The sequence below is a fragment of the Aquarana catesbeiana genome, linkage group LG02, assembly GCF_042186555.1.
Source record: "Aquarana catesbeiana isolate 2022-GZ linkage group LG02, ASM4218655v1, whole genome shotgun sequence".
Taxonomy (NCBI): domain Eukaryota; kingdom Metazoa; phylum Chordata; class Amphibia; order Anura; family Ranidae; genus Aquarana; species Aquarana catesbeiana.
Genome location: NC_133325.1, coordinates 168,229,186 through 168,247,775, shown reverse-complemented (window position 1 = coordinate 168,247,775; position 18,590 = coordinate 168,229,186). Strand labels below are relative to the sequence as shown.

Here is an 18,590-nt window from a genome sequence, read left to right as displayed (position 1 = left end):
ACTGGCAAGCACCAGCGGCCTAGTACACCCCGGTCGTAGTCAAACCAGCACTGCAGTAACACTTGGTGACGTGGCGAGTCCCATAAGTGCAGTTCAAGCTGGTGAGGTGACAAGCACAAGTAGTGTCCCGCTGCCACCAAAAAGACAAACACAGGGCCGTCGTGCCCATAGTGCCCTTCCTGCTGCATTCGCCAATCCTAATTGGGAACCCACCACTTCTGCAGCGCCCGTACTTCCCCCATTCACATCCCCCAACGAAATGCAGTCGGCTGCATGAGAGGCATTTTTATGTGCTCCCGAGTACCCCTACCCAACGAACCCCCCCCAAAAAGATGTTGTGTCTGCAGCAAACGCGGATATAGGCGTGACACCCGCTATTATTGTCCCTCCTGTCCTGACAATCCTGGTCTTTGCATTGGTGAATGTTTTGAACGCTACCATACACTAGTTGAGTATTAGCGTAGGGTACAGCATTGCACAGACTAGGCACACTTTCACAGGGTCTCCCAAGATGCCATCGCATTTTGAGAGACCCGAACCTGGAACCGGTTACAGTTATAAAAGTTAGTTACAAAAAAAGTGTAAAAAAAAAAAAAATATATATAAAATAAAAAAAAATAGTTGTCGTTTTATTGTTCTCTCTCTCTATTCTCTCTCTCTATTGTTCTGCTCTTTTTTTACTGTATTCTATTCTGCAGTGTTTTATTGTTATTGTTATTGTTATTATGTTTTATCATGTTTGTTTTTCAGGTATGTAATTATTTATACTTTATTGTTTACTGTGCTTTATTGTTAACCATTTTTTTGTCTTCAGGTACGCCATTCACAACTTTGAGTGGTTATACCAGAATGATGCCTGCAGGTTTAGGTATCATCTTGGTATCATTCTTTTCAGCCAGCGGTCGGCTTTCATGTAAAAGCAATCCTAGCGGCTAATTAGCCTCTAGACTGCCTTTACAAGCCGTGGGAGGGAATGCCCCCCCCCCCACCGTCTTCCGTGTTTTTCTCTGGCTCTCCTGTCTCAACAGGGAACCTGAGAATGCAGCCGGTGATTCAGCCAGCTGACCATAGAGCTGATCAGAGACAAGAGTGGCTCCAAACATCTCTATGGCCTAAGAAACCGGAAGCTACGAGCATTTTATGACTTAGATTTCGCCGGATGTAAATAGCGCCATTGGGAAATTGGGGAAGCATTTTATCACACCGATCTTGGTGTGGTCAGATGCTTTGAGGGCAGAGGAGAGATCTAGGGTCTAATAGACCCCAATTTTTTCAAAAAAGAGTACCTGTCACTACCTATTGCTATCATAGGGGATATTTACATTCCCCGAGATAACAATAAAAATGATTTAAAAAAAAAAAAAATGAAAGGAACAGTTTAAAAATAAGATAAAAAAGCAAAAAAATAATAAAGAAAAAAAAAAAAAAAAAAAAAAAGCACCCCTGTCGCCCCCTGCTCTTGCGCTAAGGCGAACGCAAGCGGCGGTCTGTCGTCAAACGTAAACAGCAATTGCACCATGCATGTGAGGTATCGCCGCGAAGGTCAGATCGAGGGCAGTAATTTTTGCAGTAGACCTCCTCTGTAGATCTAAAGTGGTAACCTGTAAAGGCTTTTAAAGGCTTTTAAAAATGTATTTATTTTGTTGCCACTGCACGTTTGTGCGCAATTGTAAAGCATGTCATGTTTGGTATCCATGTACTCGGTCTAAGATCATCTTTTTTATTTCATCAAACATTTGGGCAATATAGTGTGTTTTAGTGCATTAAAATTTAAAAAAGTGTGTTTTTTCCCCAAAAAATGCGTTTGAAAAATCGCTGCGCAAATACTGTGTGAAAAAAAAAAATGAAACACCCACCATTTTAATCTGTAGGGCATTTGCTTTAAAAAAATATATAATGTTTGGGGGTTCAAAGTAATTTTCTTGCAAAAAAAAAAAAACTTTTTCATGTAAAAAATAAGTGTCAGAAAGGGCTTTGTCTTCAAGTGGTTAGAAGAGTGGGTGATGTGTGACATAAGCTTCTAAATGTTGTGCATAAAATGCCAGGACAGTTCAAAACCCCCCCAAATGACCCCATTTTGGAAAGTAGACACCCCAAGCTATTTGCTGAGAGGCATGTCGAGTCCATGGAATATTTTATATTGCGACACAAGTTGCGGGAAAGAGACAAATTTTTTTTTTTTTTTTTTTTTTTTTGCACAAAGTTGTCACTAAATGATATATTGCTCAAACATGCCATGGGAATATGTGAAATTACACCCCAAAATACATTCTGCTGCTTCTCCTGAGTACGGGGATACCATATGTGTGAGACTTTTTGGGAGCCTAGCCGTGTACGGGACCCCGAAAACCAAGCACCGCCTTCAGGCTTTCTAAGGGGCGTGAATTTTTGATTTCACTCTTCACTGCCTATCACAGTTTCGGAGGCCATGGAATGCCCAGGTGGCACAAAACCCCCCCAAATGACCCCATTTTGGAAAGTAGACACCCCAAGCTATTTGCTGAGAGGTATAGTGAGTATTTTGCAGACCTCACTTTTTGTCACAAAGTTTTGAAATTTGAAAAAAGAAAAAAAAAAAAAGTTTTTTCTTGTCTTTCTTCATTTTCAAAAACAAATGAGAGCTGCAAAATACTCACCATGCCTCTCAGCAAATAGCTTGGGGTGTCTACTTTCCAAAATGGGGTCATTTGGGGGGGGTTTGTGCCACCTGGGCATTCCATGGCCTCCGAAACGGTGTTAGGCAGTGAAGAGTAAAATCAAAAATTCACGCCCTTAAAAACGCTGAAGGCGGTGATTGGTTTTCGGGGCCCCGTACGCGGCTAGGCTCCCAAAAAGTCCCACACATGTGGTATCCCCATACTCAGGAGAAGCAGCTAAATGTATTTTGGGGTGCAATTCCACATAGGCCCATGGCCTGTGTGAGCAATATATCATTTAGTGACAACTTTGTGCAAAAAAAAAAAAAAAAAAAAAAAAAGTGTCACTTTCCCGCAACTTGTGTCAAAATATAAAATATTCCATGGACTCAATATGCCTCTCAGCAAATAGCTTGGGGTGTCTACTTTCCAAAATGGGGTCATTTGGGGGGAGGTTGTGCCACCTGGGCATTCCATGGCCTCCGAAACTGTGATAGGCAGTGAAGAGTGAAATCAAAAAGTTACACCCTTAGAAATCCTGAAGGCGGTGATTGGTTTTCGGGGTCCCATACGCGGCTAGGCTCCCAAAAAGTCCCACACATGTGGTATCCCCGTACTCAGGAGAAGTAGCTGAATATATTTTGGGGTGCAATTCCACATAGGCCCATGGCCTGTGTGAGCAATATATCATTTAGTGACAACTTTTTGTAAATATTTTTTTTTTTTTTTTTTTTTTGTCATTATTCAATCACTTGGGACAAAAAAAATAAATATTCAATGGGTTCAACATGCCTATCAGCAATTTCCTTGGGGTGTCTACTTTCCAAAATGGGGTCATTTGGGGGGGTTTTGTACTGCCCTGCCATTTTAGCACCTCAAGAAATGACATAGGCAGTCATAAACTAAAAGCTGTGTAAATTCCAGAAAATGTACCCTAGTTTGTAGACGCTATAACTTTTGCGCAAACCAATAAATATACGCTTATTGACATTTTTTTTACCAAAGACATGTGGCCGAATACATTTTGGCCTAAATGTATGACTAAAATTGAGTTTATTGGATTTTTTTTATAACAAAAAGTAGAAAATATCATTTTTTTTCAAAATTTTCGGTCTTTTTCCGTTTATAGCGCAAAAAATAAAAACTGCAGAAGTGATCAAATACCATCAAAAGAAAGCTCTATTTGTGGGAAGAAAAGGACGCAAATTTCGTTTGGGTACAGCATTGCATAACCGCGCAATTAGCAGTTAAAGCGACGCAGTGCCAAATTGGAAAAAGACCTCTGGTCCTTAGGCAGCATAATGGTCCGGGGCTCAAGTGGTTAACAAATAAACAAATAAAGTCTCTGATGTTCTTCGGGTGTTTTTTAGACTGAAAAAGACTGATGTTAGTCCAAAAAGGTATATAGTTCCTTATTCACCACGTGGATAACGCATGCAAAGATGTGATGGACCCTCCACATAGAGTAAAAGTGAAGGCTTACCAGAAGGATTGAACTCATAGGAACGTACGTTCAATGAGTCAATCAAGCTTGTAACCCCAACGGGCAATCAAAAGGAAGAACCTCACGATTGGATGGCGGCAAAACTTCAGAACATATCCAGACTCATGACGGAACTTTAGAATGGATGACAAACCTTCTCATAGATCATCTCAGATGGATAGTCCATATAAGAATAAAGAAGGGGGGCCACATAGCATAATACCGTTTGGAAAAACAGATTTATTAAAATAAGTAAACAACTTACATTTCCGTAGTAAAAAAAAGCGCTTCAAGTAAAATTATGGCAGGCAGTGGAGTCTCCCGACGCATTTCGTCTTAAAAGACTTCATCAGATGATCCTAGTAACTATTCAGCAGTGAGGTCAGCATTAAGTGGGACACAATGGGGATCGCATTTATTTCTGTGGTTGGTTGACAGCCATTTGGTTTAGGTTCTTGAAAGTGTTAGGTTTCCTTATGCTGATACCGCAGACAGAGCAATTCTTAATGCTGCTCGAGATGGAAACATTATTTTCTAAAACCTTTTATGCTGTCTCAGGAAAACCACTTTATGATCATATTACAGGTTGATCAAATGGCTAGGTGACTAGTGGAATCTGGTTATAAGAAATCTCTCATGTGTTAATGGTTTGCTGTAGATACAGAGGTTGATGCAATGGGGTACTGGAGTCTGGAACTGTGGGTATATGTGTATTCCACAAACTGTCTCATCCATATCTCCCCAGGATTTGTAGATGTTACTCCTATGCCGCGTACACACGAGCGGACTTTACGGCAGACTTGGTCCGGCGGACCGGAGTCCATCGGATAATTCGATCGTGTGTCGGCTCCAGCTGACTTTTTTTTCCCAAAAGTTCGACGGACCTAGAATTGAAACATGTTTCAAATCTTTTCGACTGACTCGAGTCCGGTCGAAAAGTCCGCTCGTCTGTATGCTAGTCCGACGGACAAAAACTGATGCTAGGGCAGCTATTGGCTACTGGCTATGAACTTCCTTGTTTTAGTCCGGTCATACGTCATCACGTACGAATCCGTCGGACTTTGGTTAATCCTGTGTAGGCAAGTCTGTTCATTCGGAAAGTCTGTCGGAAAGTCAGTCGAAAAGTCCGCCAGACCTAGTCCGTCAAAAAGTCCGCCCGTGTGTACGCGGCATTAGGATGTCAAAGTTCACCTTTTAGAGCTTGTTCCCTTAACCACTATACATAGCTAAAGTGTGTGTCTCTTTTTTTCTCTCTTGTTTGGAGACAAAGGGGCTCCTCTTCCAATAAAACAAGTGCACAAAATTTAATTTCTTTATCTCTGTGCCATGACCTACTGCTGTATTCTTGCACCAGTGTTACCTTCGTGGTGGCCATTTTAAAATGTTACTTTTTATAGAGAAGATACTATTTTGTTGTCTTATTAAACATCACTATCATATATTGTACACCTCATCTCTTACAGAAGTGACTTGCCATGTGGCTGCGAAGCGGATGATCAGTCCCAGTTATTCCCTCTTCATCAGGAGACAGCAGCTAGCTAATAACAGCGATCACCTAAGTCCTCTCTCCTGCACTTCCAGGTACTGTATAGGATAGTAAGTGAGACATGTCACGGGAATTACACACACACATTTCTAATAAAAGGCAATGTAAGGTTTATACATATTATTTTCCTTTATTATGGTCAGGAATAAAAAAATAGCTTTCCATTTTGTTTTTTGTTCTTGTCAAGTAATTATCAAGTATATAATTTTTTTTTTCTATTTTTTACACAGTAAGTGTAGATTTAGTCTGATTTTCCAAAGACTTCTTAGCAGATTTTTGTCATTTGCCTGTTTTTTCAGAACTGGTTCAAGGAGCAGTTTACAGACAGAACTAAATAACTCACCAGCAGACTTCTCAGTTCAATCTGAAATTTCAGCCACACAAAGCCAGCTGCATGTCTCTTTAGCCAACTCGTAGTGCTTTAGGAATCCTCTGTTAATTAGTAAATATTTATTTGTAAGACAAAGATTTTATACATACAGTATCATGAAAAACAGACATAAAACATCAGCTTAAGCTCGGTTTACATATGTCTGGGCATAGTTTCATTGGGGTTTTTCAAAGGAGTCCGGTGCGGTTTCGTTCACTGATTCAGGTGTGAATTCATTAAGTATATCACACTTGAAATTGCACCTGAACCGGACCTAAAATTGTACAGGACTCTTTTGAAAAACGCACTGCAGCTGACCCACAGATATGAGAACCGGCTCCACAGAAAGCCGGCTTGCTTCACATGTCATGCGAATCGGATGCGGAGAAGGGGGTCAGGGGTGTTCAAACCCCCAGGGCCAAAATGAAATGTATGGAGTCCCTGCTCTGCAGCTGCACATGGCACCAGCGACAGGCAGCACTGCAGTCAGTGGCACACATGTGTAATATTGCCGCTGTGGCAAGTGTAATAGATCATTAGGCATGCCCGCACGCATGTTGTGGTACACCGCCAGGCCGGTCTATTGGGCTCGGGCTGAAGGCTGACAGATCTATCACCAGGCAGCACAGTGGGAGCCGGTGATGCATGTAGTCCTGCCCACTGCACACCATGTATTCCCGTTGGCTTGCAGTGCCACTCCCACCTTGGGCAAGGAGCTTTGCCTGGGCCCTGGAGAGCAAAGTGCTTGTAAAGTGCTGTGTAGCCACCGGCCCCCCACATGGATGAACTGCTGCTGTCCCGTCCAGGTATGCCCCTCTTTCTCTCTGGCCTAGTCTCAGAGAGTGTCCTCAGACTTACCACTGCTCAGACTGCTGTGCTGCTGCTGGCATTCTACTGTTCATATTAGGTAATCGTGAGTCAGTGAGAGACTGTCTGTGATTCTGTGTTGCAACTGACAAAGTATGTGATTGAGGCTGGCTGGGCTAGATTTTGCATTGCTTGTGTTACTGACAGTTGACTGACTCTAAGCTGAATTTTCTATTGCTTGTGTTACTGACAGTCCAGCTTGACACTGGCAAGATTGTTGTGGTGCTCACCGGCCTACTGATTCAGCAGTTGTCTGCCAATGCCAGAGCCAGTCTGGACTTTCTGCTTCCCTCAGTGGCATGCCTTGGCCCTGTTTTACCCCTAGTTCAAACATATGTGGTACAGGAAACGCTGTGCTCCCTGTGCGTTTCCACACTGCATTGCAATCATACTGTGTTTTTGATCTGCTGCAGGTGTCAATTCAAAGTTAACAACTCCCCAAAAGAAGGTCACAAACGCAGTGTTTGTCTGAACCAGATCGCATGGTTTTAAAAAAAAAAGGTGCCTGCACTTCTTTGGTACGATGTGGTGTGATTCAGCCCATTCAAAATGGGCTCAAATCACACCACACAGAATCGCATGTGAATTACACAGGAATGCGGTTCAGTTCCTGTGCGATTTACATGCAAACTATAGTGTGAAACCAGGCTTACCATGCTGATTGCGGTGCAATCAAGGCCCATTCATTTTGAATGGGCTCAAATCGCACCAAAATCATGCATGCACCAATTTTGGAACCGCACTGGAACCGGTTTGCATGGTAATTTTGTGGATGCAATCTGGTGCAAGCACACTGTTTTGCAAACTTAGCTTGGGGTGTCGTTAAAGTGGTTGTAAACCCTTTATAACCACTTTTTGCTACAGGTAAGCCTATAATAAGGCTTACTTGTAGCTACCCCGGATATCTCCTAAACCTGCACGGTTTAGGAGATATCCCCTGTGTCAGCATGTGCCAAAGTCATCGGCACATGCGGACTGAAGCAATAGCACATCCATGCCGTGGCTTCAGCTAGTGTGCCCTTACTGGCGGCTACTTTACGCATGCGCGGGAGTGACGTCATTGTGGCTCTGGCCCGTCACAGCGCCGGAGCCCGCGATACCCGGAAATAACTCCAGGAGCGATGACGCAGGCCGAAGTGGTGTATAAGGACCGCTGCGGGGGCTTCGATCTAAGCTAAGTAATTCATAATGAGCTAGTATGCCATGCATACTAGCTCATTATGTCTTTGTCTTGCAGGGGTTTTTTTGTGTTTTCGGGGAGGTTTACAACCACTTTAGGATAGCACTGACACCCACTGCAGATTGCAAGGGGGGGTGTGATTTGAATAAGGTGCATGAAACGTGCGTGGATTGAGAGTTTCCCGCATTGTAGTGTACCTCTGCATATTTCCTAAACAGTAGTGTGCTTTTCCTCTGCCAGTGCAGAAAGGTGTGCAATTACACACCTTCTCGCACCCGCTTAGATGTGAACCTAGCCTAAAGAAAAGTCAGTGTATTCAAGGCTGGTAATTTTTCAGTTGATTGTTTTTTTGTTTTTTTTTAATTCTGTGGTTAATTAAAAATTAAGCTAATGTGAACACAATGAATGTGCTCCACAAGATGGTGCCCTTTTTACCTGCCCAGTAAGATTGGCTATTACAGTGCACCATCTTGTGGTAGGGACTGCATTCCCCCTTTTTTTAATCTGTAAAAGTTAAAAAAGTCAGGGAGTGCTCTGTCTGACACAACATGGTGCACAACCAACCTTACTGAGGAGGTGCAAAGGGCACCATCTTCTTGTAAGTAGGCAGCTCACTCACTTTGCATCTATTCAGTTTGGACACTTATGCCCCGTACACACGGTCGGACATTGATCGGACATTCCGACAACAAAATCCTAGGATTTTTTCCGACGGATGTTGGCTCAAACTTGTCTTGCATACACACGGTCACACAAAGTTGTCGGAAAATCCGATTGTTCTAAACGCGGTGACGTAAAACACGTACGTCGGGACTATAAACGGGGCAGTGGCCAATAGCTTTCATCTCTTTATTTATTCTGAGCATGCGTGGCACTTTGTCCGTCGGATTTGTGTACACACGATCGGAATTTCCGTCAACGGATTTTGTTGTCGGAAAATTTTATAGCCTGCTCTCAAACTTTGTGTGTCGGAAAATCCGATGGAAAATGTCCGATGGAGCCCACACACAGTCGGAATTTCCGACAACACGCTCCGATCGGAGATTTTCCATCGGAAAATCCGACCGTGTGTACGGGGCATAAGACTGGACAATAGCCAACAGCGTTCATAAAAACAGGAAGAAGGAAAAACTGAAATCAGGTTGGATTTTCTAAAGAACCTGATAAAATACATTTAGGATGTGATTGCTTACTAGGGGCAACACATATCGTTTTTCCTTTTTCCAGTCTTTATAATTTTGCCACAATTTATTTTATTTAAAAAGACTTTTACTTAGTACCTGCTGCTGAACCCCCCCCAGAACAAAAAAATATCTACGGCCCTGCTTGTATATTAATGTTTAAAGAGGAACTAAACTCTGGAAGCTGTGCCCAAAAAGGCAGGCAGAGGGGAAAGGACTAGTCTCTAGTATTGCTGTGGTCTCTGTGCAGCAGATCTTTCTGCCATTACTGACTAACCATGCCTTGTTCTGCACTGTGTTGTGGTGTGGAGGTATCCATTTTGGTGGAGGCAGGGTTTCCTTTCTCATGTGAAAGCCTCCAGCAAGGAAAACAGTGAGCAACACAGTAGTAACATCAGCAAATCTCAAGGCTGAACAAAAAAAACCTGACAGCTCTGGAGGAACCGCTGTACTAACTATCCAACGTTAGTACAGAGATCTCTCCTGCTGTTCTATTGTGTTCTGACAGAGGGACGGCTAACCTTCCCAGAGCACTCCAGTCAGCGCTCCCAGCCATTGGCTGAGAGCGCTGACCGGGAGCTGTTCGGCAGACCTTTTTCGGTTTCAATTGAACCAGCTGATACCACCCAACATTCACCTCATGTGTACTAGGTTAACAGAGGCAGCAGTACCATAGATCTCACATTGTAAGATATATAGCTATAGGGCTGTAGGTACAGGAGTGCCTAAATACTCTCACATACCAGGAAGTGCACTGCTTTTTTTCAGATGGAATTCAAGACAAAAAGTAAATTTTTCTACTACTTAGAAAATTTTACATTTCTAAATGTTCTCTATAGCATGTTGAAACTTCACTTTTTAGGTCAACTTAATTTTTTATTCAAATTACAGAGAATAAGCATTGCACTTAGAACCAACAAATCTAAAGTAAAATATCTTCTAAACTATTCAAAACTATGTACATAAAATACCCAACCCTGCACAGAAATTAAGCCATCTTTTATTTGAGGGACAAATGGGCTGGCATGCTCAAACTCTGGGTTGGTACATTGACGATGTACTTCTTGTTTGGGACAATTTGTATTTTTCTTCCTCATGAAAATGCTGATTTAGAAAAACAGAATTACCTTATTTACATCTTTTTTTTTTTTTTTAAATAGCTTGCAATTTTTAGATCTCAAATTGCAAGTACAGGATCGGAAGATCATGACATAAAGTTGTTTTATTTTTTTTTTTTATTCTTTATTTATAAGAGTCAACAAGGTTACAAATACAGCAGTAGAAATTAGCATAGTTAATGTCATATGAGTATACAATAACCATGATAATAGAGGTCATTTATCATATCAGATCTCCATAAATTTATGTAGGTCAGCGTTACCATCACAGAACACAGCAGATATAAGTTGTGCCTTCCAAATATATCCAGTATACTTTGATCAGAGAGTTGTATATTGCTATGACTTACGCATTGAAACTAATTTTCAATAACTTACATCAAAACAAGTATAGGTGAAATAAATCGGAATGTAAGTATATAAACTAAGGGGGACCAACTAGGGAAAATCTCAGATCTGGTAATTTCTACATTTATAAAGGAAGTGGGAAAGAAAAATGGGGTGAAGCTAATGGGAAGGATAAAGAACTATAGTAATAGAGAGAGAAGCTTCTTGTTAGGGTTAGTAGGCCTTTCAGTGGAATAGAAGTTAGCTGCTATTGATAAAAAAGGAGAAGTAATAACAGCTATTTTGTTGTTGATATAGGAAAACCATTCTCAATAAACTCCTGCTAACAGACGTTTCCCTTTCTCTGAGTATATGGACATGTGCCAGAATCGCCATGTTTTATGAAAAATATCCAGAGTGTTTTTTTTGTGAATGGATTGGTTGGTGGTGGTTGTAGGGGTCTGCAGGCAGGAGGCTTTTCGGAATCTGGAAGCCTCCTTTAACAAGTGGGCCCCCAGATTCTCTATGTGAATGAGTAGGGGTACACTGTACCCCTACTCATTCACCAAAAAAAGTGTCAATAAAAAACAAAACCACAATGTCCTCAATGTTTGACAGTTCTTAAATAGGTAAGGAGTGGGACTACCTGGTAGCCTGCCCCATGTGACATCACCGACCGCTGCATGCTGGGTCTGTGATGTCACAAGGGGGTGGGGCCACCAGGTGACATCACCAATTGGCCCCACCCCTTACCTATTTAAAGGGGTTGTAAAGGCAGTAGGTTTTTATTATCTTAATGCATTCTATGCATTAAGATAAAAAGCCTTCTGTGTCCAGCAGCCCCCCCTTAGCCCCCTGACACTTACCTGAGGTCCCTGTCTTTCCAGCGATGTCCACGCATGTCTCAGCCATCCAGATTCTCCTTCCTGATTGGCTGAGACACAGCAGCGGTGCCATTGGCTTCCGCTGCTGTCAATCCAAGTCAGTTAGCCAATCAGGGGAGAGAGGAGGCTGGGTCGGGTTAGGGCTCCATGCCTGAATAGACACAGGGAGCTGTGACTCAGCTTGGGTGCCCTCATAGCAAGCTGCTTGCTGTGGGGGCACTGAACAGGAGGGAGGGGCCAGGAGCACAGAAGAGGGACGCAAGAAAAGGAGGACCTGGGCTGCTCTATGATGCATTCTATGATGCATTCTTGAAAGCACTGCGTTGCTTTAACTGACAATTGCGCGGTCATATGACATTGTACACAAACAAAATTTATGTCCTTTTTTCCCACAAATGGAGGAATTTGATCACCTTTGCGTTTTTTTTTTTTTTTTTTGCGTTATAACAAAAGAAGAGCGTCAAGTTTGAAAAAAAAAACTATATTTTTTACTTTTTGCTATAATAAATATCCAAAATAAATAAATAAAATACATTTCTTCATCAGTTTAGGCCAATATGTATTCTTCTACATATTTTTGGGAAAAAAAAAACGCAATAAACGTATATTGGTTTGCGCAAAAGTTATAGCGTCTACAAATTAGGGGATAGATTTATAGCATTTTTATTATTATTTTTTTTTTTTATTAGTAATGGCGGTATTCAGCGATTTTTAGCGGGACTGCGACATTGCGGCAGACAGATCGGACATTTTTTACACTTTTTTGTGACCAGTGACATTTATACAGTGATCAGAGCTAAAAAATAGCCACTGATTACTGTATTAGTCATTGTATATGTCACTGCCAGGGAAGGGGTTAACACTAGGGAGCAATCAAGGGGTTAAGTGTTCCCTAGGGAGGTGTTTCTAACTGTGGGGGGAGTGTAGTGACTGGAGGAGGAGAGAGATCGCTGTTTCTGATCACTAGGAAAGCAGATCTCTCTCTACTTCCCTGACAGAATGGGGATCTGTCTGTTTACATTGACAGAGCCCTGTTCTGGCTCTCTGAGGAGCTATTGTGGGTCGCTGGCGGACATCGCGGCCACTGGCCACGCGCATCAGAGCTCTAGAGCTCTTAAAGCGGCCGATGTACACCTACGGCGATTAATGCAGCTGTGCCAACCTGCCGCAGTATAATGATGACGGCTGGTCGCCAAGCGGTTAAAGGACGCAGAGGATGTATACACCAGAAAACAAACACATAGTGGAATACAACATTTAAGAGACGTTTGTCCTAAAATGGTAGCATGAGTACAATACTTGTAATACAGTCTGTCCACAGATTTCACAGATTTAATGTTAAAATTTGTGAAATCCTACTAGTAGTGAATTGGGCAAAGTGGTGAGAAGGGAATATAGCAAAACCAACTAGTGTAGCTTACAGAGGTTTACAGTATATCAGGAGTCCACATTTTCTTTCAAACAAAAAAACACAGTTGATTACTGCCCATGGCACTTTTTTTATTTACACTTATGCCGTGTACACACGGGCGGACTTTTCAGCATCAAACGTCCGACGGTCTTTTCGACGGACTTTCGGACGACCGGACTTGCCCACACACGAACGGACTCAAGTCCGTTCGAAAGTCCGTTGGTATGAATGTGATGACGTACGAAGAACTAGAATAAGGAACTTCATAGCCAGTAGCCAATAGCTGCCCTAGCATCCTTTTTTGTCTGTTGGACTAGCATACAGACGAACGGATTTTTGGACCGGACTCGAGTCCGTCGGAAAGATTTGAAACATGTTCCAAATCTTAAGTCCGTCTGATTTTCGACAGAAAAAGTCTGCTGAAGGTCCGATGAAGCCCACACACGGTCGGATTATCCGATGGATTCGTTCCGTCGGACTAGTCTGGTCGAAAAGTCCGCCCGTGTGTATACGGCATAACAGTTACATCTTCAGGATAAGCTTTCAGTGTAAACTCTCCTAAGATCCAAGCAGTACTGAGTACTGTTGATGCAAATAAAAAAAGTATCACAGAGAGTACTCAACTATACTGTTGCAAGTGCACTAATCAACTTGAGCACTAAAGGAAGAAAAAAAACACCTTTTATATGCAATTAAAAAAAAAAAAAAAAAGCTATTATATATATATATATATATATATCGCTATCTATAGCAGTATTTAGAGAGCTCACTCTAGGGTGGTGATAACAGTATCTCACCTTTCAGTTGTGTTCCTTAAATCCTGGCTGAGAAGTGGCATACAGGGTATTGGTAACTGTACGCGCAAACACACAAGTCCATATATAAAAGGAGATATAAAGGGCTGAGCAACTTAGTCCATAGGGGACAGGCTGGAAGTTCAAGGGTTAAGTGGTAACCGGTAATGTAATGGTTAAAGTAGGCTGGTAGGCTAGGCGGCTGCTGACCTCAGAGAGCTGGCTCTGTGATAGATGAGAGAGGGGTAGAGAAGGAAGCGCCACCTGAGTGTAGTATTAACAAATGATGTTTAATAACACCAGGTAAAAACACACTTACAGGATAAAAACATATAAAAGGCTCATCTGTATAGGTATGTGGTCCTCGGTGTTCCCTCTGATCCTGTGGTGATGACGCTGCAGGGATGCTGGGCTGCAGAAGGTGGATTACCAGCTGGGAGCTCCTTCTGTGGCCATCAGGAAGAGACTAGGGGTCGGCGTGGAACGCACGTGGAGCGCGTGTGACGTCACAGGTCGTCCATCTGCTTCCGAGTTCGGGATCCAGGGGAGGGATCGTCCAGGGAGGAAGGCTTGCAGGGAGGTTCAGAGAAGGCTCTGCGCTCGGAGCCACTGCTCCTTCAATAGGCCTAATAGGGAGGTGTCTGCAATGTGCTTTTATATGGCAGTGCTGTGGGACAACAGGTCCCAGCGACTGTCAAAAGAAAGCACAGCGCCAACTGTGGGCGGGAGGGGAACTACAAGGTAACATAATATACACAGAGAAAAAAAGAGGTTATATAATAGTGAGTGGCATGGAAACATATATATATGAATGGGGAAAAGTGCATGGTAGAAAACATGGAGACAATAATATTAACAATAGTAAAAATGGGAGTAACAATGGGGGCAAAAAATGGAGGTAAGTATAAAAATATATATATAAGTATAAAAGCGAAACATAATAATATTTCCCAAGGTGATGATACAAAAGAACCAGAAATTGCAACGGTAAAGATAAAAAAAAAAAAAAATGTATTTTTTTTTTTTAAATGTATTTTTATCTTTACCGTTGCATTTTATGGTTCTTTTGTATCATCACCATGGGAAATATTATTATGTTTCACTTTATCCTTCTTTATAAGTGTATGACTGCAATAGGGACATAGAAGCATAAGCTCCCTGGGGACAAGGATTTACGATATTGCTTGTATAATTTTACTGATTATGCCAGAGGCTTTACTCTATATAAATTAGTAAAATAAATTGATAGTTTATATAGCACGAGGAATAGTTTAAACCTGGGCTCTCCAATGTAAAAACATAAATAAATCTGTTGATTGTTCTTCAGATTAAGAGGAAGTTTGACTGTGGCCAGTGGGAGTAGAAAATGCTCTGACGTCAGTGGAAGCAAAAAAATACTAATCCTTGGATGGTGGGAGGAATAGTGCCCCATTGTTGGTATCAGTGGGAGGAATAGTGCCCCATTGTTAGTATCAGTTGGAGGAATAAGGCCCCATTGCTAGTATTAGTGGGAGGAATAGTGCTCCATCATTGATGACAGTGGGAGGAAGAGTGCCCTATCATTGGTAACATTGAGAGGAGGCATGCCCTTTCATTGGTGACATTGGGAGGAAGTGTCCTATCATTGGTGACATTGGGAGGAAGAGTATCCTATCATTGGTGACAGTGGGAGTAAGAGTATGCCATTGTTAGTGTACGTGAGAGAAATTATGCTCCATTGATGGTGTCAGCGTGAAGAATAGTGCCTCATTTCTGTGGGAGAAATAGCACTCAAAGGGTTGGATAAAGACAAGCAAAGGGCTGCATCTGAACTATGGGCCGCGGTTTGGAGACCACTGGTCTAAACTTATGACCCCAGTGCACACTACAGACAGCATACACAACTCTGCTCTTGTTTGTCCTAACAAATGTTAATATTAATCATTCTTTTTTCTTCTTCTATTTTTCCACTTCTAGTTTCCAAAGGAACTGAAGCTTATTCCCAGCATGCTGCAAGTTAGCTTCCTGTGGCCTCTGCTGCCAAACATTATCCTTCCTGTATGACTGTCTTGCTCCGTGTCTTTCTACCGTGCTCTGTTAACGTACTGTATACTAACAGCTGCTAATGTTTATTCTATATCTTTGCAATTTTGCAATGCACTCATGTACCCACTTGTGTTTAAAACTCAACCCTCTAGATTAACTTATTGTATATCTGTCAAATCTCACACTGTGTCATTAACATGGGGTTAGTAATGTATGCTCAAGGAGTGGAATAAAAGGAGCCAATGAAAATAGTGTAATGCTGTCTTCAGTGCTCAGGCTTTGGTGTATACAAGTTTAAATGTATATTTGGGAAGGTAAAGTTTTACTCAAAATGGACATGTTTTTGTTTATGATTAAAAGTACATGAACTCACCTACTTCCTGTTCAGATATGTCAGCCTGTATTAGAGTGCACAGTTGTCATGAATGCCTGACAGTTGCTGGGTACAGAATTGTCTTTTTATTTTTACGTCAGTATGGGAAAAACAGCATTACGTGTTGTGGTAACATGCACATTAATGCTTGCTTTACTGCAATGTATGGTGATGCACATTAAATGTGTTGGTGCAATGCAGTGATCTTCATTCTGAATGGCACCCTAACACACCTTGCCTTGCATGTTGTGTGTGTTGTGGTGTGCTGCCAAAAAAGTTGCACTTTTTTAGCATTGCACTGCACCACAATTGCACTCCAAAGCACGCACATTAGCAGGTGCGTTGGTGTGAATTCAACGCATGTAACGCACATTGCTGAGTGTTGCAGTAAAGTGTGTGGTAACATACTCGTTCCTGCAATGTCATAGTGTGAACAGGCTCTGTGGATCTAAGCTTCTGTAACATCGATAAAGTCAACCTTTTAGAGCTGTGTTTTTTTTTTTAAATGCTCCATGCTCCATATAGGGATTCAGAATGCCAAGGACGATTTTCTAGACCCAAAAGTGTAAAAGAATATGGGCCTTATTTATCAGTTTTTGAGACAAGAATGGCCTGTACTGAACCAATCAAATTCAAACCTGCCCTGGAAAATGACCTAAGAGAATCCAGTTAGTTGCTATGGTACAATGACCTAGGTCTTATTTCAGCAATGAAAAATAAGGCACATTGTAAAAACTATCATAGAGGAGCAGTAGAACTCGTTTTGCCATGATTTCCATTCCCTAATGCCGCGTACACACGAGCGGATTTTCCAGCAAAAAATCTTGGATGGTTTTTCCGACGGAATTCCCCTCAAGCTTGCCTTGCATACACATGGTCACACAAAAGTTTGCTGAACTTTCGACCGCCAAGAACCTGGTGATGTACAACACTACAACGAGCCAAGAAAATTAAGTTCAATGCTTCCGAGCATGCGTCGAATTGTTTCCGAGCATGCGTAGGAATTTTGCTTGTCGGAATTGCTACAGACGATCGCATTTTCGGATAGGAACTTTTTCCGACGGAAAAATTGAGAACATGCTCTCAATCTTTTGCTGGCTGGAATTCGGCCAGCAAAAGTCCGATGGAGCATACACACGGTCGTATTTTCCAACCAAAAGCTCTCATCGTTCTTTTGCTGACCGAATTTCCGATCGTGTGTACACGGCATTACATTCTGTAAGAGATTCCTGTACTATGTGAAAATAGGACTTTTCTGTGAACATTGCAAATGCCAATTACAGATTTGTTTGACCAAACAATACAAGTAGCAATAACGATATACAAAGTGCCATAACCAGTGGCAGCCAATTAGATTTAAATCGGCTGATTTAAATGAGGATGAATTCCTAATGGCTGCTGTGGTTTATGTCTCTTTGCACATTGCTATGCTAAATAAGAATATTTAAATATTTTATTGATGAACCCTTCCCCTTCTGGAGAGTGTGATGTCAGGCACAGTTTAACCATCTTGTTAAGCAGAGTATGAAAAATTTTGGAAAAAAACACAAATATTGTTTTATTTTTGATTATACAATAATTAGGTTAATTTACAATAAAGATACTTCAACTGTAAATTGTTTTATAACATTCATTTAAATATAAATGCACTTTGTAAAACCGGAGCTATCAGGTTTGGACTATGTGTGCAAAACACTAATTGCTGTTGGTTTAAGGGATGACCATGACACCATAAAATATGATGCTGGAGGACAAAACACTGATATATCATCTGATAATGATAAATACCAACTTCTGGGACAGAATTACACAGGTAAAGTACAGAGGGATTTCTACAACAATGGCTTTTTGGATTTTGTAAAGTCCACAAGCTAGTCCTTAAACAATATTTTGATGGGATGGTGGAAATTGAGAATGGCACTATGTTACTACATTCGAAGTGAAAAGGTTTCTATTGTTGACCTGAAGGAACTCTAGATGATTCTGTCCTCAAGAGTATCTGCTTTCAATTAGTGAAGTGGACAATATTCTTGTTTGAAGACTGAAGTAGAATACATGAATTATTTTTTAGGCCACTGAGGGCATTGCTAGAGCTGTCAGTCATGTATTGGTTTTGGAAAATAGATTTGCAGCTAAATTGCAACGTAGGTCAAGTCTCTTTAGTAGTATTGAGATATCAAATTGGTTAAAAAAAAGACAAAAGTCCATCTATTTCAACCAACAGGAAAAAATAAATAGAAAACCTGCATATACAGTGCCTTGCAAAAGTATTCACCCCCCCCCCCCTTGGCTTTTTACCTATTTTGTTACATTACAGCCTTTAGTTACATTTTTTAAAATCTGAATTATATGTGATGGATCAGAACACAATAGTCTAAGTTGATGAAGTAAAATT

The 18,590-nt window shown here is 41.5% G+C and overlaps 1 protein-coding gene across 3 annotated transcripts in view; it reads left to right on the top strand.

Annotated features, from left to right (window-relative positions):
• Positions 1-17,811, top strand: part of KIF5A (kinesin family member 5A) — a 211,707-nt gene extending 193,896 nt beyond the window's left edge. For all 3 annotated transcript variants that reach the window (XM_073613783.1, XM_073613782.1, XM_073613784.1), the window contains 2 exons: positions 5,583-5,700; positions 15,754-17,811. In XM_073613783.1, the coding sequence (XP_073469884.1) occupies positions 5,583-5,661 (79 nt within the window). In that variant the 3' untranslated portion in view covers positions 5,662-5,700; positions 15,754-17,811. The remainder of the gene's footprint in view (positions 1-5,582; positions 5,701-15,753) is intronic.
• The last annotated feature ends 779 nt before the right edge of the window (positions 17,812-18,590 follow it).